This window comes from Lampetra planeri, chromosome 36 (assembly GCF_965212315.1).
Source record: "Lampetra planeri chromosome 36, kcLamPlan1.2.h2, whole genome shotgun sequence".
Lineage (NCBI taxonomy): Eukaryota > Metazoa > Chordata > Hyperoartia > Petromyzontiformes > Petromyzontidae > Lampetra > Lampetra planeri.
In genome coordinates, this window is record NC_136142.1 from 9635308 (window position 1) to 9659890 (window position 24583).

At 51.4% G+C, this 24583-nt stretch overlaps 1 protein-coding gene across 4 annotated transcripts in view; it reads left to right on the forward strand.

Annotated features, from left to right (window-relative positions):
* Positions 1–24583, forward strand: part of LOC144730782 (guanine nucleotide-binding protein G(I)/G(S)/G(T) subunit beta-1-like) — a 44383-nt gene that overhangs the window by 10209 nt on the left and 9591 nt on the right. For 2 of the 4 annotated variants that reach the window (XM_078611526.1, XM_078611529.1), the window contains exons 2-3: positions 20214–20344; positions 22532–22570. In XM_078611526.1, the coding sequence (XP_078467652.1) occupies positions 20288–20344; positions 22532–22570 (96 nt within the window). In that variant the 5' untranslated portion in view covers positions 20214–20287. Of the gene's footprint in view, positions 1–51; positions 340–8332; positions 8493–20213; positions 20345–22531; positions 22571–24583 lie in introns of those variants that run through there. The other 2 variants (XM_078611527.1, XM_078611528.1) reach the window with 2 other exon arrangements.

Below are 24583 nucleotides of genomic sequence, written 5' to 3' on the forward strand. Positions count from 1 at the left end.
GCGGGGCTTCGTGTCGGCGCTCACGCCCGCCTGTGACTGCGTGGGCCAATGGGCGCGGCGCGCCTGCCCATCCGCGCTGGGAAATGTAAGCGGGCTCCATCTTCCTCGTCGTCCTCCCTGCTCCTCGTCATCGTCTCCGCTCATCATCATCCGCCTCTTCCCAATCATCCCCCTCGTCGTCTTCTTCGCCGTCGCGTTTGACATGGCGGACGCGGCGCGCAGCCCCGCGCCATGAGCCCCGCGAGCGGCCACACTGCTGCTGCTGCTGTTCACCTCGGCGGGAGAGCGAGAGCGGCGGCCGAGTGGGAGGGACGCGGGAGGCGACGCGGCGGAGCGGCGGTGAGCGGAGGATGCGCGGCTACGGGGTGGGGGTGGATGGGGTCGTCCGGTTATTGTGGTGGGTGGTTGGTTGCTGCTGGTGGGGGTGGTTGGTTGGTGGTGGGTGGGGTGGTTGGTTGGTGGTGGGTGGGGTGGTTGGTTGGTGGTGGGTGGGGTGGTTGTTGGTGTTGCGTGGGGTGGTTGGTTGGTGGGGTGGTTGGTGGTGGTGGGTGGGGTGGGTGGTGGTGGTGGTGGGTGGGGTGGTTGGTGGTGGTGGGTGGGGTGGTTGGTGGTGGTGGGTGGGGTGGTTGGTGGTGGTGGGTGGGGTGGTTGGTGGTGGTGGGTGGGGTGGTTGGTGGTGGTGGGTGGGGTGGTTGGTGGTGGTGGGTGGGGTGGTTGGTGGTGGTGGGTGGGGTGGTTGGTGGTGGGGGTGGGGTGGTTGGTGGTGGGGGTGGGGTGGTTGGTGGTGGGGGTGGGGTGGTTGGTGGTGGGGGTGGGGTGATTGGTGGTGGGTGGGGTGATTGGTGGTGGGTGGGGTGGTTGGTGGTGGGTGGGGTGGTTGGTGGAGGGTGGGGTGGTTGGTGGAGGGTGGGGTGGTTGGTGGAGGGTGGGGTGGTTGGTGGTGGTGGGTGAGGTGATTGGTGGTGGGTGGGGTGGTTGGTGGTGGGGGTGGTTGGTGGTTGTTGGTGGTGGTGGATGGGGTGGTTGGTGGTGGTTGTGGGTGGGTGGGATGGTTGCTGGTGAGTGGGGTGGTTGGTGGTGGGTGGGGTGGTTGGTGGTGGGTGGGGTGGTTTGTGGTGGGTGGGGTGGTTTGTGGTGGGTGGGGTGGTTTGTGGTGGGTGGGGTGGTTTGTGGTGGGTGGGGTGGTTTGTGGTGGGTGGGGTGGTTTGTGGTGGGTGGGGTGGTTGGTGGTGGGTGGGGTGGTTGGTGGTTGTGGGTGACGGGGGTGGTTGGTGGTTGTGGGTGAGGGGGGTGGTTGGTGGTTGTGGGTGAGGGGGGTCGTTGGTGGTTGTGGGTGAGGGGGGTCGTTGGTGGTTGTGGGTGAGGGGGGTCGTTGGTGGTTGTGGGTGAGGGGGGTCGTTGGTGGTTGTGGGTGAGGGGGGTCGTTGGTGGTTGTGGGTGAGGTGGGTGGTGGTGGTTGGTGGTGTGGTGGTGGTTGGTGGTTGGTGGGGGTGGGGTGGTTAGTGGTGGTGGGGTGGTGTGGTTGCGGGTGGTGGTGGCTGGGGTAGTTGGTGGGTGGTGGTGGTGGCTCGGGTAGTTGGTGGGTGGTGGTGGTGGCTCGGGTAGTTGGTGGGTGGTGGTGGTGGGTGGGGTGGGTGTGGTGGGTGGGGTGGTGGTGGGTGGGGTGGATGGTGGTGGTGGTGGGGTGGGGTAGTTGGTGGGTGGTGGTGGTGGCTCGGGTAGTTGGTTGGTGGTGGCTGGGGTGATTGGTGGTGGTGGTGGTGGTGGCTGGGGTAGTTGGTTGATAGTGGTGGCTGGGGTAGTTGGTTGGTAGTGGTGGTGGTGGCTGAGGTAGTTGGTGGGTGGTGGTGGCTGGGGTAGTTGGTGGGTGGTGGTGGTGGCTGGGGAAGTTGCGAGGTGGTGATGGTGGTGGTGGCTGGGGTAGTTGGTTGCTGGTGGTGTTGGTGCTGGCTGGGGTAGTTGGTGGGTGGTGGTGGTGCAGGCTGGGTTGGTTGGTTGGTGGTGGTGGCTCGGGTAGTTGGTTGGGGGAGGTGGTGGTGTTGGTGGTGGCTGGGGTGGTTGGTTGGTGTGGTGGTGGTGGTGGCTGGGGTAGTTGGTTGGTGGTGGTGGTGGCTGGGGTAGTTGGTTGGTGGTGGTGGTGGCTGGGGTAGTTGGTTGGTGGTGGTGGTGGCTGGTGGTGGTGGCTGGTGGTGGTGGCTGGGCTAGTTGGTGGGTGGTGGTGGTGGCTGGGGTAGTTGCGTGGTGGTGGCTGGGGTAGTTGGTTGCTGGTGGTGTTGGTGCTGGCTGGGGTAGTTGGTTGGTGGTGGTGGTGGCTCGGGTAGTTGGTTGGTGGTGGTGTTTGTGGTGGCTGGGGTAGTTGGTTGGTGTGGTGGTGGTGGCTGGGGTAGTTGGTGGGTGGTGGTGGTGGAGGCTGGGGCAGTTGGTTGCTGGTGATTCCTGGTGTGGTGGTTGCTGATGATTGCTGTGGTGGGTGGGGTGGTTGCTTGTGGTGGTAGGTGGGGGGTGGGTGCTTGTGGTGGTAGGTGGGGGGTGGGTGCTGGTGATGGGGGTGCTGGTGATGGGGGTGCTGGTGATGGGGGTGCTGGTGATGGGGTTGTTGGTGGGTGGTGGGGGTGTTGGTGGTGAGGGGTGGGGGGTTGGTGGGGGTGGGGGTTTGGGTGGGGGAGGGGTGTTTGGTGGGGGTCGGGTGGTTGCTGGTGGTGGGGGTGTTGGTGGTTGCTCGGTTGCCGGTGGTGGTTGCCGGTGGTGGGTGTGGTGGTTGGAGGGGTGGTTGCTGGTGGTGGCTGGGGTGGTTAATGGGGTTGTGCCATTGTCCGGTTGTAGTTAATGATTCGGTGCTGTGGATACAATGTGGTTACTTGGGTTTCCTGGTTTTTCTGGTTAATGGTGGATTTGGCCTGTTCAGTTATTGTGGTTACAAATGTCGTTAATCAAGTGGTTATGGTTAATGATGTGGGGTAGGCAGGTTATTGTGGTTAATGATGTTAATGTTGTGGTTAATTGGAAATTGTGGTTTAGGGGATCGTATGTTGGGTTTTTTATATTGTGTTTGTGGTAACTAATGTGTTTTGTGGTTAATTGTATGTTTTTTGGTATAGTCCGTTTTTGTTGAATGATTAGGTTAGTGGTCTATGAAGTAGTTATCGTGGTAAATGATAAGATTGTTGTGGTTAATGATATGGGTCTGGAGTAGTCTGGTTATCATGTATTGATGTTGTGGTTACGGTTTTTGGGTTACAATGATTTTTGTTCGTGTGGTTAATGAGTGTGTAGGATGTGATTGTTGAGGGTAATGATGTGATTATGCGCCGGTGCATTCAGTCAGATGTATAATGTGGTTACGAGGTGGTTTGGTTATCCCAACTGGACATCTCTCAAATAACAGCTGAACGGTTTTTCTCCAGGAAAAAAAAATTACATTCGGATTCTGTTTTCATTCACGTAGTTAGATTTTAGTGTGGTTGTTTTGGTGTTTATTTGGTTCATGGGTGTTGGTGCGGCTATTGGGGTGAATAATATGGTATACGCATGGATTAGTGTGGCTTACGAGACAGGTCCCTTGAGAGCTCTCTGTGCGGCTACACTTCTCCCCTCAAGGTGGGAGTGGGACCTGCCCGTACAAGAGCAGATGAGGCAAAATCGGTCAAACAATCTTAATTTCTCAATTGCGATTTGCATGTAGCAATCATTGCCACCCACCCCCTCCCCCCTTTTATTTTGACAGATTGTGATGAGTCTCCTTATGCCCACTGAGACAGCTGCCACTGGGGGTGCACTTGAAAAATATCTGAGATGTTATGTGAAAGGTTTTTGTGAAACCCCGCCTCCCCCGACATTATAGGGGGCTTTTTCAAAAAGAAAAGTGTTATCATCATTAACCTGGTCTAATCGTGCTGACTTTTATATCCTTAATTTTCGTGGTTTCGGTTCATCATTTGAACCGATACCACTTGCGTCAGCACGAACCAATAACATAAACAAGGTAATGACCGAGTTTGAGTATCTGAACCGGTCCTGGATCGCCCCTTTACCAGCCCGCACGGACCAGCGTGGTGAAGTATGCTCAAACATTCCCCACAACTGATATGTCAATAGCAGGCCATTACTCGGCAGTGGCTTGATACCATCTGTGAATGTTGTTTATCAGGATTAGATGAGCAAGAAGCCATTGAGAAGAAAATCATTGATGGTTGATATCGGATAAATGATGTGGATAGAGTACAGTACTGTATATGGTTGTGTGGGTGCGGTTGTGTTCTTTTATGGGTATGGGTGTGTTCTGGTTGCATGCGATTGACGTTTTTATATCCTGTATTTAATTAACTGGGAGAGGCTATGAAACCATTGAGACGGATTAAACAGCATTGCCTCTTTTGCAAGGGCGACATGGGTCTGTTGGTGTGCGTGGTGTCTGCGAATAGCCTGTGATATGTCTTGACGGTTCTGTGTGTGATGTGCCCATGTTCAATATCCGTGATGAGCCTGTGTGAGATGAAACTGAGCGACAGCGTTTTGCAGGGTGTGCGTGGCAATGCGTTTAAATGCGTGGTGTGCGTGTGCGCATCCGTGATTTTTTTCGTGTGCGATTTCGGCTTTGCTAGATGTGCGTCTCCTTTTTGTCCATGGGTCCGGTGATGTCTTGCGTGGCGAGTGCGTGTGATGGGTCTTTCCGTCGTGCACGCATGTGCGCCGTCCTGCTGTCCCTGTGTGTACCATCGTCTTCCTCCTACGTGGGCCGCCATAAGAACGCCCTCGCCGCCCCCCCCACTCGCCGCCCTCTGCTCCTCATCAGCACGCCCGGCTCGCTCGTTAGCGGCACCCGCCCACACTGTTCGCCTGCGTTAAGTGGTTCCACTGTACGCGCTACTGTAAGCCCCATCCCCCCCCCGTGTGATGGGAGCGGTGGTGGGGGGGGGAGTTGAGGGACAGGCGGCGGCAGAGAGAAGATGGCTCGGTGAGTCCGTGGGGAGTGGATGGGGTTAGGCGATTATTATCAGATGTTTCCGAGGCTTTCCCCATCGGGCACGTGACGTCAATCCAGCCCTTGGTAACGATGCCTCCTCGCTCCCCGGTGTCCGATTCCTACCTCCCAGAGCAGCGCTGTCTGGGTAGCAACCGCTCCCTCTTCGCCCCCCCTCGTCCCTCATCGCCGCCTCTCATCTCTCTCACCTCGCTCCCTCCCCGCTACTGTCTCCCACCTCACCTCGTTGCTCCCTTCCTCACCACCACCACCTCCTCGTCCCCCGTAAACAGCTTCAGTTCCTCACTACCTCTTTGCGCATCTCACTCCCCTTCTTGCTCCCTTCCTCACCATCTCGCCCCCCCCCCCACCTTCACCCGTGAAATCCGTGGGGTGCAAGTGTGGCGATGATGATCGCAGGCTTCTCGCCGTTTCTACGGAAACGATTCCCTTTTTAATAGCGTCGCATCCTTTTCGCTACCAGAGGGACCACACACCTCAGCAGGGTTTGTCAAATGTAAGCAGGGATTTAGCCTGGAAAGCGTTTGGATGGGGCTGTACTTGATGCGCGCAAAGCGGGTTGTCACCGGCAGCTGTGTGGCTGCATTGTTTACGGCACAGGGCAGTAACAACATCCATTGTACTGTCCTTGGTTACTACCCATGCCCCCCCCCTCTTATCCTTCATAAACTCGCAATGACCAGAGCTGTACGGAGCCAACCGAGTAGCCAACCGATTATCACGGAATGGCTACGTACGGTGCGTAAGAAGTTCAACATGTTTACATACATAACCAACGCGACCCGTTCGTGTGGGGAGGCACTTATCAAGGAGTGAAGTGACGAAAGGGCTGGATGTACAAGCCAGTGGGTTTTACTTAGCTCTTCATAGTTATGTTGATGCTGGTGGTGGTGGGTTCTAAGTCGGTCAACCCACGGCACCTGGATCTGTTCCATGACCTGCCAGCGGGCCTTCAGACACTTCACGTGGTCTCAAAGTGCACCAAGCGTGGCACAAGCGCCGTGGTGGTGACGTCGCCGCCATTTTAGCGATGAACGGTGGTTTGTTTTTTGTTGGGGGAGTTTTTGTTGTTTTTGTTTTAGGGAGCCACTTGGCTCACTTCCGATTGCCGAGCCTGGGGTAATGTCGGTCCGTCCGGTGGACACTTCACACGTCTTTGACAAAGTTCTACAACCCCCCCCCCAAGCGTTCACCACACAGTCTCGCGCACACAGCTCGCCTACACAACGGCAATGGGCAGTTTATTTTTTGTCGGAAGAGATTAGCAACATTATTTGCCTACATTTTTTTTTTCCCCAAAAAAGTTATTCTTTACTTGATTTTGCTACCAGCGGGCCCGCCTAGTTCGCGTGCGTGCCAAGACGACGAGTTTGTGTGGGTGTGATGTTTAAGCGTAAAAACACAAGTGCATGTGTGTGTAATTTAGGTTAGAATGTGAGCCATAGGGGTATTGGTGTGTGCGTGAACACTCAAGGGTGTTCAGGGGTGGGGCGGTCTTAGTGTGTGTGGGACGGTTGGGGTCCGATGATGAGCCCGGCGACCCGAGTTCGATTCCCGCTCACGATCAATAAGTGGAGAATATTTGACCTCAAATGAGTACCTGTTGCTGTGTGTAAACATCGCCACTAGGGAGACAAAGGCGGCCGGGCGTGGTCCTGGCCACTTACCCCCTTGGTGTGCCGTACCGGCTTTCGTAGCGCTGCTGCCTCGCAGCACTTGCCCCAACAGTCTGTTCATGCATTAGGAGTGGAGGGGGGGTATCTTTGTGGGATGTTAATGTGCGCCAGTGTCTTTCACACAGTTTTAGAGGGGGGGGAACACTTTCGCCGGTAAGCATCATCAGTGCAAGGGCCCATCACACACATTATTTGAAACCATTGGGGTTTGACAGCAGCACGATGGTGATTGGGGCTGTTTTCACTCGGGGGGCCGCACCGTTAGGGGCCGCACGAAAGGCCACCAGGGGCCCCACCGATGGCCCGCGGGCCTTGCCATGAAGAATGCTGCGCGGTGTGCGTCAGAAGGCGAGCGCGGGTGTTCAGTCTGCACGTGGTGACGCGTGCACACATCACGCAAAACAACGGAGGGGGCCGCCTTAATGGACCGGCCTGCCGGCTTGCTTGTCACGCTGCTGCTGTTTCTTACCGACAATGTAATTGGTGCAAGGGGACGGCGGCTGCCCGGCTGCTGAACTTAAACCCGAGCGGCGCTCTGCAACCAGCGTCGTCATGAGTCGGGTGACGTTAACGATTAAATGGTTTTGGTTGATTCGTTCGAGCTGTAATTTGTGGCCAGGTCCCTTAATAAAAATAAGCCCATAGCTCAATGACCTGGTAAAATAAACAGTTTAGTTTAATTTGTATATTTTAAGTATTATATATTTTTAGAGTAACACGTAGGCTTTGCAAATGTTGTGGAATTACTCCTGAAGTCACGAATTGGCGCGTTGTTTACGTGACAAACCTTACTGGCTGTGTCGGGTTGTGGATGGTAACGACACATTTATACTTACGCGATCCAACCCAAACACCTTTATTATGAAAATGTTTATTACATTTCCTATGCATTGCCCACTCCTATCGTGTGTTTTGTATATTTTGTCGTAACGTTCTGACCCGCACTAACTGGACACGTGTGAGGAAAGGGAGCCTTATGGCGCCATGGGCTTTCTTCCAGTATCAAATACATGTTGTGATTCCGAGAGTCGAATCCCGGTCAAATGTTGGGGAACGATCCTCACTCGCGAATGTTCGCATGGCGCGTTCCATTGCGATTGGTCCGGCGAGCAGCCATCGGCAGTGGGGGGGGGGGACATCGGTCAACCGAGTGGTACGTTTCAGTAGCCGCACGCACCATGTCGCAAACCCATAACCATTTGAATAAAAAATCTATTTTATTATCGATAACGCTAAACGTACTGAAATATTGCAAACCCTAGATAATTATCTCCCCCCCCCCCCACCGCCGAATTGGTTTCTTCCGCATACACACAACACTGCCCTTCAATTTGCACCCATTCGACCCTGGCACCAGTGGTCTCATCCAACCCCTCAATTGGCACCCCAACGACCCTGGCACCGGTGGTCTCTTCCAACCCCTCAATTGGCACCCCTACGACCCTGGCACGGGTGGTCTCTTCCAACCCCTCAATTGGCACCCCTACGACCCTGGCACGGGTGGTCTCTTCCAACCCCTCAATTGGCACCCCTACGACCCTGGCACCGGTGGTCTCTTCCAACCCCTCAATTGGCACCCCTACGACCCTGGCACGGGTGGTCTCTTCCAACCCCTCAATTGGCACCCCTACGACCCTGGCACCGGTGGTTTCTTCCAGCCCCTCCCAGCTCTGGGCCACTACCGCCATTGTGCACTGTACTGTGCTCTCTCGCAGGCACTGTACGTTTTAAATTCCATTTCTTTTGTCAATCCACTGCTGGATGGGGGCCCTCCCCACGTCTGTGCGGTGCGTGGGGGATTAGTTGAGCATACTTCACCACACTGGTCAATGCAGGTTGGTTGAATAGACGCTGGGAGTATAGAATTACTCTAGCAGCGTGACTAATTTATCTTTTAAAATTGAAATTTTTTTAGGTGGACGATTAGTGCGTAATTGTGAATGAAGGTTTTTTTTATATTGATGAGAACGTGATGGAAATGTCAGTTTTTGGGCAGCTGGAACCAGCAAAGCAGAACGTACGAGAGAGACCCCTGTACAGACGAGACGATACGAGCAAGGCAGTGAGTGTTGAGTGACCGTCGCATACGAGATGGGCGGGAATCGACGAGCCAGACGGTGCAAATGAGATTGTACAACCAAGCTAAAGCGAAATTGTTTAATCGAATTGCGAACCCCGATTTGTGGCAATTTTAATTGTGTGTGTGTGTGGGGATGGGGCAATCTGGTGCATGCCCTTGCACTGTACCTCCACAGCTGTACTGCGTTGGCCCCAACCCTCCTGTATGCACTCGCTGTGGCACATGAGCATTGCGTGTGGTGCTGTACGGTGTAAGGCCTATTACTGTCTTGTACCAACAGAATAAAGTAACAGTTTGTCATTTTATGCAGGAAAGCTTCACTCTTGCTCAAGACTCTGGTGTTCGGGAGGGTCCTGCTTGGGATTGCTTGGAGAAGAATTACATTATGTTGCTAATTATTTTTGTGATAAAAAGCCTTTGCATGCAATGGAAGTGCACTTAAACTGGGATCCCCCCCCTCGGCTCTACGGTGCAGTTGCACCGCCTGCTCGCTTGACGGCGAAGCCACTGATCAAGACGAGAGGGAGATATTTTTAGAGGGCAGAGCACAGTGTGGAGCTGTGACTTGGGTGCTTTGGGAGTTACGGAGTGGGTGGTCGTGGACACCAGAGAGCAGCGGAGATGGGAGGCAAAAAGGAAGAGAAAGGCGGGGGATGATGCTTTGGGGGGGAAGGTAATGGCAGAGAGGGAGAGACCGGCTTGTTGCATAGTAACACGTACGTGCGGTGGGTGGGTGTTGGCTGTGGTTAGCCCCGTGGTGGTGGTTGCAGTGGAGGGGCTACGGCTGGGAGTGGTGCCGCCACAAGTGGACGAGGAGCTGTCGGTATCGAGGCTTTTAGTTTCTTTGCGTGCGTTCTTCCCGGCCGCGATCACTGGTGTCGCCAAAACAAAATCGACGGGGGTTTGCGCCCGGTGTCTGGAGTCTTGCCGAGAGGGTAAAGCATCGCTCTTCTTTTAATAAAATATGACTTTGTTTACTTGCTTAGGCTTCCGTGGTTGTGCTGTGCAGCTCTCCGATGTGTGCAGGGGTCGTTACCGCATGACGTTCGGCACGATGTCCGGCGTGTTTTGAACCTTGGTATCGCAGTCCACTGGACTTTTTCTATTTAACATTTGAGTAATTCCCTTGAGCCGTGGAACGTGTGTGCAGAGCGTTTTTTTTGCCACTTTTTCACAAACTATATTGAGAAATGAAGCCCCGATGGATCTCCATGTGTCGTCTGTTTGACTCCATATGCTGGGAGCTTTTGTCATGCACTGAATTGAAGATGCTCCCAGTGCGAGGAGGGAAACATTGGACGTCAAGCCAAACCACATGTGGCACGACCCGAACAAACGCAGTGGACAGCTATCGGGGCTTAATTTCTCAACAAATACTTCTTGCGTTACTGCTAGACTGCAGTAGGTGGTACGTAACAAGTACGATAGTCGTATGCCATAGCGGGAGGTTTCTGAATGCGGTGTGGCGAGTGCAGACATTTTTTTCCCCTTGTTTACCAACCCGGCTGACATTAAGCCATGTTTATTGTGATATATCTGGTTCCAATACAAGTCTGTTGTTGTTTCTGTGTACAGCGCGTAATTTTTTACTGGTTAGCCTTCACCGAATCGCTGGTGGAGTGGGGTAGGTGGAGCGTGACTAGTAGCCACAAACCAACAGGTAATAATAGATGTGGTGTGCCGGATGCGGAAACACTTTGCAGGTTTCCTCAAAAAGTAATAATTAAATGGCCATGAACGGCCGTTCTATATCAAAAGATTAAACTATTTCCATACCAAGTAGAAATGTTACCAAGTCGGCTTTTAAGGACCAATGTTTAACTCGAGCAGCGTTTGCTTGCACAGCAAATCCTGATGGCTTCCTTGATGCAGCAAACCAGCGATCCGCTTCTTTCGTCTTGTGTGCTTGCCATCAGCAGGGTGTGGCCACATCAAACACTGCAGGTCTGCCTGGCGTTTCTAGGCAAAAGCCGTCCGTGGCGAAACGTTGTACAAACATTCTCTACGGGTTTTGCGATTCTGTTTTTCCTGCCGTTGTCTGCTGGCACTGGGTTTCGATTGACATTTCATAGCTGCTAGACTAAGTGCTGCTCAATCGATTTAGAAATATTATGTAAAAAAATCAATTGGACACGTAAATATTGCTACAGACTTCCGGAAAAAAAGTACCGTGATTGACCAAGATGAAAGTTAAAACGTCGTCGATATAAATACCTACGTAATTCTATTTCGCTTCGAACGCTGTGTATCGTAAAGGAGGAGACATTGTTACAAATTCCATCTCCCCCCCCCTCTCCCGCGCGGAGGCCTCTAATTGGGACGCTTCTGTGACAGTAAGACAGAAATCACGGCAAACCGACACCACTCGCTGTTTCAGCAGAAACAATTCCTCTTTTGGGAAACGGGAAGTTGCTCAACTTGTACAAACACATGACCAAGCATCGCCGTTGGTGATAGTTTTTAAAAAGGAATTGGCCGTACATCCTAATGTGCGGGGTCTGCCTGTGAAGGAACTTCTCAACTCGGTGGTGGCTGTCTGTTTCCATTGCAAGTGTGTGATAAGTTTGTCCTGATAAACCAAAAATCGTTCGCAAGCATGATGGAAACTCGTGTTTGGTTCGTTGATGTTGCAGCCCTTTGTCAATCTACTGCTGGATAAAGGCCACCCCCCCTCCCTCACAGCCCCTCTCACGCTGTGTTGGGCAGCAGGGTTGATTGGCCCTACTTCACGCCGGTTGGCGTGGGTTGGTGAAGGAAACTTGAGTGGCGCGAATCCCGTGTTTGTGATTTTTCGCTAACGAACTAAATTCTGTGGGAACTTCGATTGGCTTCTCCACTGCAAATCATATTTGATCGTTTTTTTAGGTGTCTTTTGAATAATCGTTACCCTGTTTGCCTGCATTAAGAGCAGCCACGAATATTAACCGATGAGCTTAGATATTTCACAAACTCGACACATTTGTCAATATTCTTTGTGTTCCTTTAAAATTAGAAAATGGTATATAATAGGTGACATTTTCAGGCAATTGCCCTTCATAGCAAATAATGTGTGTACTTGTGCGCCACTGCAAATGCGGTATCACCAAATTGTAATTTGGTTAGCTTTAATATTTCATTGGAAAGGCAGCTAGCTTTCCCTTGCCAAGCGTGACCTCGTCATCACCATTACAACAATTACCACTTCTATAGAAGTGAACAGAGGTAACAATGTCGGTGACGGTGTTCGGCATTCTTGCCTTTGCCGGTCACGTGAGATTGTGAGGGCAGACAATGCCTGGGGGTGAGAGGTGTGGGGGGCGGCTAAAAAAAAAATGTTGAAACCTGCCCGACCGCACTGGTGCGAGAAGGAGCGCGCACGCATTCTTGTCGTGCCTGATGCCCTTCACCCGCAGTGGTGCACCCTGGTCTCTGGGAAGCCAAGCGGGAGGTCGAGCATGGCTTGCGCTTGGACAGGCGACGGCTGCAAACAAAACAATGGCCGTTGTTGCAGGCTGCTGCTTCTGCGAGGCTATGTTGTCAGCAGTCCAACATAATCCATTGTTGTCCTGTACATCTGTACTGCCACGTCTGTGCTCTCCACCTTGATCCACCCACGCCGACCGCAAATGGTGAAGTATGGTCAAAGGTAACTCCTGCGGCCAGTGACATGGGGAGCCTTTTCATCTGGCAGTGGCTGTGTACGTACAGCCTGTAGGTGGCACTGGCTTTGGGGGGGCCTACATTCATCAGTGGATTGATCATCGGTGATCATGTTGATTGAGTGACGAGCAGGTTACACTATTTTGCTCTAGTCTGTCGTTCCATGCGAGAGAAAGAGATCGCTAATGACAATAATTGTTGCTGAGTAAACACTGTTACTGCCGCCTGCACCGCTTTAATTTCATCCTCCTCTCCCACTGAATGGGTTATGGGCAGGGTCAGTGGACATCCTCGGAAGTTCCACCGATGTGTACCGCAACACTCAGTGATGATCCGGCTGCGCCTCCTGGTTAGAGCTTCCACCGATTTCCTCTCGATTACGGGAAGTGGTTGGACAGGTCGTGTTTGTCTTTTTTGTGGTTCCGAGTTTTCACTGCGTGCAGTATTGATTTGTGGACGCACAAAAGACACACCTGGCGCTCGCTCACGTGTGGGTGTGCGGCGAATGTGTGTGCTCGTGTGCGTTCGTGCGTGTGTAAGTGTGTGTCCGTGGGGAGCGCTGGCGCAGTGATTTGTGCGCTGCGCTACGAATCCAATAGCCTCAGTTGAATGCCCAGCTACGGTCAACATTCGTGGAGAGTGATAATCGGAACCGGTTATGGGCCTTCTCCTTTGTTGACTCTGCTTTCTTAAAATGAGTACCTGGTGCTGTGTCTAACACATGAGCAGCGGGCAGACAAAGGTGGTCATGTGGTGGTGGTATTTGCGGTGCTCGTACTGGTTACAGTGGTGTGCATGTTTCTCCACTCGTGTGCTTTCATGTTTTCCCACGTCCTCTGTCTCCATTTATTTTGTTCTTGGACCATCGCCTCCAAGTCTACCTCAGTCTCTTATACTACTTGTTCTAGGCCTACCTCTCAGTCTACAAACCCCATTGCTTGCTCTGTTCATCGCCTTTCTTTCATGTGTTGTGGTTTTGCTCCCTCAGAGGACGTGTTCCCCTGGCCATCTGAGCCAACTTTCTTTTTGTACGTGTCCGAGATGGCTACCGCTGCGCATTTCTTCTTCATTTTTGATCCTAATCGGGCTTGGGTTTCCCGATTTACATTTTTTTATTTTAATGTTCTAAACCGGATTCTCCAGTGCAGTGAGTTGACGGTTTCGGCCCGGTCACAAAATGACGGAGCAAAATCCTCACATTAAATATTTTTTTGCCTTGTTGGTGTTATTTGAATTCCTGAAAAAAATGACTTTTTTGATATGACAGATGTGATGTGAGAAATTTTTGATATGTGGAATAGAAAATATACGCAGTTTACACTTGATTTAAAATAGTAAAATTTTCCTCTCGTCAACATTCCAGCTCATAAACCAAATCAATATGAGTATTTTCCAACATGACAATTTGATTTGATTGGCTATATTGGGTGGTGAAGAGTTATATCTTAAAAATTGGCATTATAGCTACACGGTCAAACCCAAAATAAAGTAATTGTGAATCATATCGATTTTTAAAAGGCTACGAATACAAATTTACATATTAATAGTTAAGAAAAGTAAGGCGGACTTTGGCAGGACACATCTCCTCGGGGTTGATGGTGACCAGTGGCCTGGACTAACGGAGGAATGGCAGCCGGAGGATGAGGGGTGGGGAGCACATCGGACAGCGTTAACGTTTCCTCGGGCTGGAGCTAAGGTGGTGGGGGGGGGTGTGCTGCTGAGAGGGACGTCCACCTTTTGTAGAATCAGCAGCGTCGGCGCTCGTGTGTGCCGGTGCTGCACCGCAGGGCCGTGAGAGGACGGCGGACGACTGCTGGCTTTGGGATAATTTCTTACAGCAGGTGGGATTTGGTTGTGGCTTGGCGACGATAATTTGAGATCGCCGCTCTTTCCGAGGTTTTTTTTTTATTGCGTTAAGGCTTCGACACTTCTGTGTGAGGGTTTTGTTCTTTAAAATCTACTCGAGGTAGAGTTCGCGAATGTGGATACGATGTTTATATAGGGGGGGATTGGAGGGCTGGGTTAAGTTCCCGTGAGAAAATGAAAACGTTTCTTGGTGTTAATTTCTCGAAATTAAGAGGAAGGTTTTGCTCCGTAGCCCACGTGGTGTGCATGAATAGGCTGTCCAAAGTGATGTCAGAAGTTGTTCGGTGACGTCATCTCCACCGGAGCTGTTCTCTCCGGCCGGATGCGATGGCACGCGGCTCGTTGTCTTGAGTTCCAAATAAACATCGTCGCCTGGTCTCGTGATGAAAACCCCCGAGTCCCTGATCTCGTCAGGTTTGGGACTGTTAACCAGGCCTGTAATGGCGTTATAGATTCAATAACTCAGATTCTTTCGCACACTATAAACACATTGAAGTGTGCACGTGTGTGTTTTTAAGAAATTATTTACGTCGCACAATGTGTGAGCTGTATGATACATTGAGGCTGATGCAAATAACAATTATCCATTACTGCAAGCATGTTGTCTGCACTAATCGGCTAGAAGACGGGAAATATTTTTGACCCGGTAATAATACCGCTGTGTTTCTGACCTTCGGCATGCTCCATTGTTTCAGTCACTGCAATGGCCTACTCCGGTTGATGTGACGGAGCCTTGTGTTCATGTGTGCTTGTCCTCCAGCGGGCATTCGTCTGCCATTTTAAAAGGCAACAATTGCCGTGTATAATGCCAATTTGGGAATTTGCAGGTAAATTTACCCAGTAAATCCTCGCTTCAAAATTTTTTCAGGTAGCTCCTGCTAAGATGTCAAGTTTGGGGCAATGTGGCTATATGAATCCCAATTGAGTAATTAGAAATATTTGGCCAATACCAGTTAAATTGTTTGGGTGTTTTTTTAGCTATGGGTGGAAGTGGAGTGGGGGCAGAAACTAGAGAACCCGGAGGAAACCCATGCAGAACACGGAGAACATACAAAACTCCACGTAGAGAAGTGGCAGACAGCAATTAAACCCAGGCGCTTCTTACTGGAAAGCACAGTTGTTACTACTGCGGCCACCCCTCCCGCTACAGTCGGGATGGATCGGTCTGAGGTGGCCCACAGACACGGAAGGATTTTAACGAGACCATGTGGTGTGAGATGAGGGGGGGGGGCAGGACGGAACTGGAAGGGAAAGGCATGTAAACAACCCAGAATACATTGACTATTACCCCTTTCAAAGATCAATTACATATAAATTGGCTTAGTATTCGTAACGTTTGTGTTTTACTATTAGGAACTTTTTCAATCGGGTGAGCGCAAGTACAGAGTTGCAGCCAAAGGTGTGAGCTTGGGGATGTTGCGATGAAACCCAACTCGTGGTGTAGCGACTGGATGGATTGTTTCGTTGCAGGACAATGGGTGATGGGGACTGCTTGGGGGGGGGGGGAGAGGCCTTCGTCCAGCAGTGGATTAATCGTTGGTGGCGGTGATCTGGGACTGTCCGGCGGTTTAGCGCCGTTCGCCGCTTGTTTGCAGAAGTTCACGGTTTGAATCTAGTAGCTGCCCTGAATAATACCGCGGGTGTATTCGCCGTAAAAATGCGCACAGTCTGCTGGACGTCAAAAGGTCACGTGACGTGTTATGTCATTTGCGAGAGTAGGCCATTGTGTGCCGGGCATGACTGTCCAAATTTGCCAAATAGCACAACAACAACAAAAAAATACCAGCAAATTACTCAATTGGAATATGCAACACAATTATCCCCCCCCCCCATCTGTCGTGCGACACTTGCCAGGACCCTCCTGAAAAACAGTCGTGAGACTCTGCAAGGCTTTCTTGTTCTAATAACAATAAGCGGGGGGGCAAGTGGTTGCGTTTCTGGCCAGTCTGACAGGGTTGAGGGCAGTGGGCAGGGCGGACAGTGGTTGTCTTGGCTGCGGTTCCTCTGGGCAGCCAGTTAATGATCGTTCTCGGGAGACACACACGAACTGTGCCTGCACTTGCGCACCGATACCCGTGTGTGTGCGCACCTGTATTAAACATCTGCATGCGTATTTGTCTGCCAACCTGCCTGGACATTGTATCCACCTTTTGTTTGTGTGTGTGTGCTTTTACAGGTATGAGCTGAAGTAGCATAGCCATCCATCAATGTGCCTAGAATGACCTTTGTTTAATTGCGTGTGGAACTGTTCCTGGATGTGTACCTGTACGTTTACCTGTCGGCTTCCACACTCGTGCATACCTGCACGTGTAACTTTGGATGTGCATATCTATTCCTCCATGCTTTACCTGTGTGTGCACCTATGTACCTGCACTGCCTTTGTGTGGAAGCACTTGTACCTGTCAGCTTGGGTACCTGTATCCGCTTGCGTACCTTTTGTGTGTCTCGTGTATCCACGTGTACCTGCGTGCTTACCTGCAAGCACTTGTCTCTCTTGTAGACCCCCTGCCACCTTCAGTGCCCCCCTTCCCCCCCCTGTCACACACGCACCGTCCACGCCATCACCTAACCCCCCTGGCAAAACCCCTCGTTAAGAGCTGCACTCGCTAATTACCCTAATGAGCACACCTATCTTTCGCCATGGTGACGACTCTCTAAACAAAAGCACCTTCCTCTCCCTGGGCACACACCTGGGCGGTTTCGCCAGGAGGGGTTGGGCACAGCGCCGCCGTTGAGCTCGTCTTTTCAAGCTGGGTTTCTCGCAATCCCGTGCACTGTTAGAATTATTCTTATTTGCCGAGTCCTTGAAATACGAAGCTAATTTAGGACAGGGTAGCGCACCCCCGGTGTGTTGGTTTTCTTGAAACCACCATTAAATTTTCACCAAAGATCACATCTCGCCCGTTGACGGCATGCAATGTCTCGTGTTTATATTGCGTTGCATATTGGACAAGATGCAGCCCTGGAAATTGCTTGCTCACGCCACCGATTTACAAAAGAGATCTTGATTTGGAACTGCGTTGTGAGAGAGCCCTGTCCAGACGACATCTGGCATTTCGATGTTCACGATGGCGAGGCGTGTCTTGGAAGAGACCGGTTTGCACTGGAAAAATAAAAACGCAATATACAGAAAGGTGAACGATGGCAGTAAAACCACCGACAATCCCACATTGCAATGCTGTGGCTGCCTCAGTGGCTGCCTCAGTGGCTGCCTCAGTGGCTGCCTCAGTGGCTGCCTCAGTGGCTGCCTCAGTGGCTGCCTCAGTGGCTGCCTCAGTGGCTGCCTCAGTGGCTGCCTCAGTGGCTGCCTCAGTGGCTGCCTCAGTGGCTGCCTCAGTGGCTGCCTCAGTGGCTGCCTCAGTGGCTGCCTCAGTGGCTGCCTCAGTGGCTGCCTCAGTGGCTGCCTCAGTGGCTGCCTCAGTGGCTGCCTCAGTGGCTGCCTCAGTGGCTGCCTCAGTGGCTGCCTCAGTGGCTGCCTCAGTGGCTGCCTCAGTGGCTGCCTCAGTGGCTGCCTCAGTGGCTGCCTCAGTGGCTGCCTCAGTGGCTGCCTCAGTGGCTGCCTCAGTGGCTGCCTCAGTGGCTGCCTCAGTGGCTGCCTCAGTGGCTGCCTCAGTGGCTGCCTCAGTGGCTGCCTCAGTGGCTGCCTCAGTGGCTGCCTCAGTGGCTGCCTCAGTGGCTGCCTCAGTGGCTGCCTCAGTGGCTGCCTCAGTGGCTGCCTCAGTGGCTGCCTCAGTGGCTGCCTCAGTGGCTGCCTCAGTGGCTGCCTCAGTGGCCTAAAGCCCTCTCTGCTTCCCATCGGGCCCTGTGGGAAGTTTGATGCGTGTGTGATACCAGTCGATTCCAGTGGACGGGTTCCGCAAGATTGGAAGGATGCCCTGGTGGTCCCCCTCTTTAAGAAGGGGTACCGCACCGACTGTAACAACTACAGGGGCATCTCACTCCTCAGTATGCCAGGAAAGGTCCTGGTAAGGATGATTCAACATCATCTTGCCAGGCACGCTGAGGAGAGGCTTGCGGAGCCGCAATGCGGTTTCAGGAAAGGGCGGTCCTGCACAGATGCCATATTTTCTGTCCGTCTGCTACAGCAGAGATGTAGGGAATTCCAACAAGACCTACATCTCTGCTTTATTGACCTGGTCAAGGCCTATGATACCATCAGTAGGCCTGGGCTCTGGGTTGTTCTTCGTGCTTTCGAAGTCCCTTACCCTCTGCTCCGATCATTAAGGACCTTCATGATGGTGAGCGGGCCCGGGTAAAACTACGTGGCTGGGAGTCGGAGCCATTCCCTGTACACCTTGGGGTGGGACAGGGATGTCCTCTGGCTCCCACGTTATTTAGCATCTATTTTGACCACGTAGTTTGTGAAGCCTTCAATAGCTGTACCGTTAGGAATTTCCATCTGATATAGATACAATGGGAGGCTGATCGATGCGCGGGTGCGGTCAAGGGATTGCTCCCTATTGCTCAACCATGTTATGTATGCCGATCTGGTAATTGCTGCTCACTCAGAGGAGGCGATGGAGGCGCTGCTGCTGAACCTGGAGCTTGCCACTAAGAGGTGTGGGGCTTTACCATCAGCCCCACCAAATCTAAGCACCTGCCTGGGTATTTTGTACCATCGGACACTCCACCTCCAAAACTCCCAATGGTGATAGGGTAGTTGTGGAGAGAGTGGAGAGTTTCCCATACCTGGGCAGTGTGCTCATAACCAGCTCCGGTTTAACAGCAGAGGTCTCACTCCGAATCAGTTGAGAGGCATTATCTTTTCATCGGTTGCGTAACGCTGTGTGGAAGCTACCTGGTCTGTCGCTCTGCACGAAGCTTCAGGACTTCTCGGCCAGTCATTCCCTCCCTTCTCTATGCTTGCGAAACGTGGACCCCTCCTAATGGAACAGCTTCGCCGGTTAGAAACATTTAGACTGGCCTGCCTACGATCCATCCAGGGCTTAACAGGCTGGATTGTGTGAGGAGCTCACAAATCCTTGAAAGATCTAGACAAAGTCCCATCGTTGAGCTCCTCTGGCAGGCAAGGCTGCGTTGGCTGGATCATGTTGCCCACATGTCCAGCCACCGCATGCCTAAACAGCTTTTGTTCGGCCGGATCGAGGGGGCTAAACGGGCGTGGCACGGGCCTGAGAAGAGATGGAGTGATGTGGTACAGGAGGATGTGGAGCTGAGTGAACTTGCTGATGACTGGTACCAGCGGTGTCAAGATCGGCCTCTGTGGAGGAGGCTCGTGAAGGATGCTACTGGGCAGTTGGAGGCAGTCGCCCTCCAACAACAACGAAGGGCGGAGAAGCGACGCTCACAACGAGCGGAGTGCCGGGTGGCTAAAGCACAGCAAGTTGGTACAGTAGGGGGCATAGGTGGTGCATCAGCCAGTCGTCTGTCAGTCGACCTGTGGCATCTGGGTCTGCCCTGTGACCTGCCAGCGGGCGTTCGACACTTCACGTGGCCTCAAGGTGCACATAGCCTGGCACAAGCGTCGTGGTGACGTCACAGCCACTTAGTATCGAATGGCGGTTGTCCAGTGGGCAGTGACAACTCGCCACTGACGCTAGCTGTGACCGGGCGATTTGGTCAAAAGTGCAAAACTGAACTGTTTCCTGGTTATCCTTGACAGTATGAATGTGGTGTTAAACCCACCACCACCAGACACAGCCAATTCGTAAGGTTTATCACGTAAACAAAACCAGTCAATTAGTTACTACTTCAGCAACACACCTGTGTTTTGGAGAATAAACCCTCAATTGACACTTTTTTTTTACGTGACACACCTTGTGAATTGGCTGTGTCGGGTGGTGGGGGTTTAACCACACACCTACGCTTTCTAACCAGAAAAACCTTTATTGATAAAATTGGTCGCGAAAGCCTACCTGTTAAACTATCCTTTACAGGTTGTCGATCGTTAAATAAATCTCCTTGTCTACCTTGTCCCCCCCCCGCCCACCTTTTTTCTCCCCGCCCACAGGAGGAAGTGAACTTGGCGAGCATTTGAGGAGAGCGTGACACCCGTGACGACTTGTGGAGAGAACCGTGGCGACGATGAGCGAGTTGGACCAACTCCGCCAGGAGGCAGAACAGCTCAAGAATCAAATCAAGGTGCATGCGCGTACACACACGTGGTGTTGGGGTTATCTTGTAATAATAACAGTAGTTTTCTATTGTCGTCATTCTTAGAGCGAAACGGACGGCCACTCGACAACCTCTTTGTGCGCCATTCCGACCTTCGTAGGTGCTCGCCAAAAGCACTTGCGCCAGCAGACCATGGGGGCGACACGGGGGAATCTTTTTTTCCAGTGCAAGTTCTACCGCCACTGGCACTATGACGCGTGTGTGGCGACGTGACCGAGCGGTAGGGCCATTTGGAGTTCGTTGCAGAGGTTTGCGGTTCGAGCCCAGCGGCTGGCTGGCTTACCCTGGTTAATGTGGTTAATGCCGCGAGTGAATTTAACCACGAAACGGCACGGCACTAGCTAGCGCGACCAGCGGACGTTGAAGATCCCGTGACGTTATTCAAACAACAAAAATGGGCCCACGTGCGCCGGCGTGACGGTACAAAAAAGGGTGACAAATGGGTGGTAAAATCTGTTAGACTTGTTCTGCACCTACAATTTAGCACGGTTGGCTACGTACGGTGCGAAAGAAGTTCTACATATTTTAAACGAGCACCTGCATGACAGCCTTGCACATTGAGAATAGCGCGAATACCAAATACAGTGGTACCCCAGAGATCGAACTTAATTCGTTCCAGAAGGCCATTCGAACACCGATTTGTTCGAACACCAATTCATTTTCCCCATAAGAATTAATGTAAATGACATTAATTTGTTCCAGACACAAGAAATCTCTCATTATAAAGCATTTTTACACGAAGTTTTACAGTAATTACATGCATAAAATCATACTATAAAACAAGAAACACAATAAATAAATGGAATAAATATATGGAATAAATTAAATAAATGAACATTCAACTTCACTTTACCTGTAGTCAGGAGAGTTGATGGCTGGAGTGGAAGGTGGTGAGGAGGAGGAGGAGGTGGTGGTGTTATTGTTTGGAAGGGCTGTCCCCTTCCATAATAACGTCGGGTAAACTGCCCTTCTGGGGTTCTTTCTCTTTTGTGCCTCTTTTCTGCCACCAACTGTGAGTCACTTGAGCTCTTTCTGACTGAACTTATCTAAAGAGGTTTGTTTCTGCCTCCGTTTTAGGATGTTTCGAAAATGACACATTGCATTATCATCAAAAATATTTCTCACTCGGTTGGCTTCTGCCTTATCTGGGTGATATTTTTAACTGAGCTTCTCGTACGGTAAAACATTTGTTTGGGCAAGCGTCATGCATGCTGGCCATACGCGTCTCAGCCGTACAGGTTCTTTCAAGTCGCGATTGCTCGTTCGACCTCCGAATTTTTTTCCGTTTCCGGGGCGAAAAATGTTCGGAAATATCGTTTGACCACCGATTTGTTCGAGTTCTGGTGCGTTCGATCTCTGAGGTTCTACTGTATACTAAATTATTATTATAGTCCCTTCATCCGTGTTGTTCGATGCCCCCTTCTCGTTGCCAGCGATTGCTTGCGTTTGCACCGCTGGGCCCCATGTGGCCTATTAGCACGTACCCACTGAGCCACGCCGGCCCCCCCCCCCCCCCCCTGTATTGCTCCTACTTCCCCCCACTCCGCCACCTCACCCTCTTCCCCCTCCGTGTGTACAAGTCCTAAGAGCCACTCCCCACCCCCCAACAGTGGCGTCTCGGCACATCGTGATTCGTTCCGTTCCGCGTTGGGTTTTTGTTCCATTGACAAAATTTAGTACCCGAATTTTTTTTCGTCAACTCGTCGCTTTCATTTCATTTTGGGTGGCTGATGACCAAGCGACATGACAGTGCCTGCTGCCCACCCACCGCAGACCGAAGTGCGACCGACAGTGACCAGGCTGGACTTACGGATTCTGAATGAACACACAGCAGACGGAGATGGGTTTGGTGGCCATGACTGAGACACTCCGGTGGACAGAAGACCCAGTCTAGTAATTGGCTACATGTGAACAAAAGTTCCTAGAGTTCACCCATTGGCTGACCTGCTAGGGGAAAACTTTCGGCTCAACTCTGCTTGGCTTCTCGGGCCCAGTAAGGTGGGGCGCATGAGCATGGCAACGACAAGGTAGTGATATGGTGAAAGAGCGATGATTAAGTGCATTGAGTGTCTTCATCTTTGTCGCCTGCCTAATTTCTGCCCCCCTCTCATCACCCGATCCTCCCAACTCCCCACCCCGTCTCTTGTCCTGCAGGATGCGAGGAAGGCGTGTGGAGACACGACCCTCACCCAGGTATCAAACTCGCACCACATGGGGGCTGTGGTTTATCGTGTTAGAGGTGAAAGTTGTGGTGGAAACGATGGGTAGTGAAGATGATGTGATCATGCTCATTTTGGTGGTGGTGGTGGTAGGTAATAACTGTTGGTGGTGTTGGAAGTGATTGTTTCAGATAGAACTGATGTTGTGGAGGAGGGTCATGTCTAGTGGAAGTGGAGATAATGTAATAACAGGTGGTGGTTGCGATAAAAACTGGTGGTAGTAGTGGTGATGTGGTGATGCCTGTGATGGTGATAACTGGGCTGATGAATGTGATGGTTGTGCGGATGGAGGTGCTGATTGTTGTGATAGTTGTAATGATGTAGGTGATGTGGGGAGTGGTAGTGTAGCGGTTCGCGTGTTGCGCAATGAACCCGGCGACCTGAGTTCAATTCCCGTTCATGGCCAACGCCAGTAACGATTCTTTAAACTGGTCCTGGGCCTCCCTTAGGTCGACTCAACCTCAAATGAGTGCTGCGATGTGGAAATATTGCCATTACGGAGACGCAGGTGGTTGGGCGCGTGGTGCTGTGCCACCCTCCCGCTCGTGTGCTCTGTCGGCCTTCATTGGTGCTCGCGAACAGCACTTGCCCCAACAGTGTTAAGGCTACACGGGGGAGGGGTTTGTCTTTGTGCTTTAGTGTGGCCGATGCATGCGATAGGCGTTGGTGCCAGGCAATTCACACGATCCCTATCCCAGAATTGCACTGTGCTTAATGAAATCGTTCACCATTCCAAACGGCATAATTTGAATCTGCTTCGTGTCCAACTATTATATTCGGTCGGCAAGAGCCAGAGCTTGCCATCTACTGGTGATCCTTGGAATCACCGCTACAATTCCCGTTCTCTTTTATGGAGACTGATACCGCTATAGTAAAAAATGGGATTTTACGCACGGTTCCTAGGCTGTTGGGGAATCGCCTTTTATTTCACTGGTTGAAACCAGCATCTCCATTCAAGTGAATGGAATTATTTTTGACAGCCCAATTAAAGATCATCTCTTAGAACTCCCCTTTGATTTGAATAGAGATGCCGGTATTGCCATTGACATTGGTTGGTACTGGATGACCATGCTCGACTATTGTAATGTTTGAATCCCATGCGGGTGATTGAAGACTGACATGGAAATTGCCCATAAGAAGGGGATGCCACGGTGGCGAAATGTTAACTCCCTGGCCTGGTATGCAGGAGATCGGTGGTTCGATCCCAACCCTGGCACCTGTATATTTGGAGTTTGCATGTTTCCCCTGTGGTCGCGTGGATTTTTCTCCGGGTCCTCCGTTTTTTCCCCTCCATATTTTAGAAACATATGTTTTGGAGAATTTGGCTCCTATAAATTTGCACATTTAAGCCACTTCATTGAGTCGGCTCGCTTTATAAAAATAGCTCTAGCTCTGGGCCTTAGCTGGTGAAATAAAAAAAAATAGTTCAGTTTTAGTTGAAGTATTGTGATTCATGACTTAAAGCTTTCATGACTGCAGGAATCACAATTATTCTTGAGTCTTTCGGTAAAGTCCCATAGATAGGTTCAAAGAAAATAACAAAAATAGCAAAAAAACTACAACGTTTCGATCGCAACACAAGCAATCGTCATCAGGAGAAAAATGCTCTTTTGATGACGATTGCTTGTGTTGCGATCGAAACTTTGTTTTTTTTGTAATTTTTTAAATTTTCTTTGAACCTATCAACGTGACTTTACTGAAAGACTCAATAATAATTGTGATTCCTGCAGAAGTTATCGGCAGTGGAATTGTGGGATTGGAATGGGTTTCTTGCTTGAATCACCTAACCAGATGGTTACTGGCTGTGGTGTAGGTGGTGGTTGTGGTGGGATAGTCTGAGGAGGTGCTGTGGAACAAGTATAGGGAAACTTCTCTTACCGAGCGCTGAGGAGGACTTGCAAATAACTTGGGCGGGCAACTACTCACTTGCTCGCACTCAAACGAAGCATTGTTGTTGCCGGGTAAAAAGGAGTAGTCCCCCTCCCCA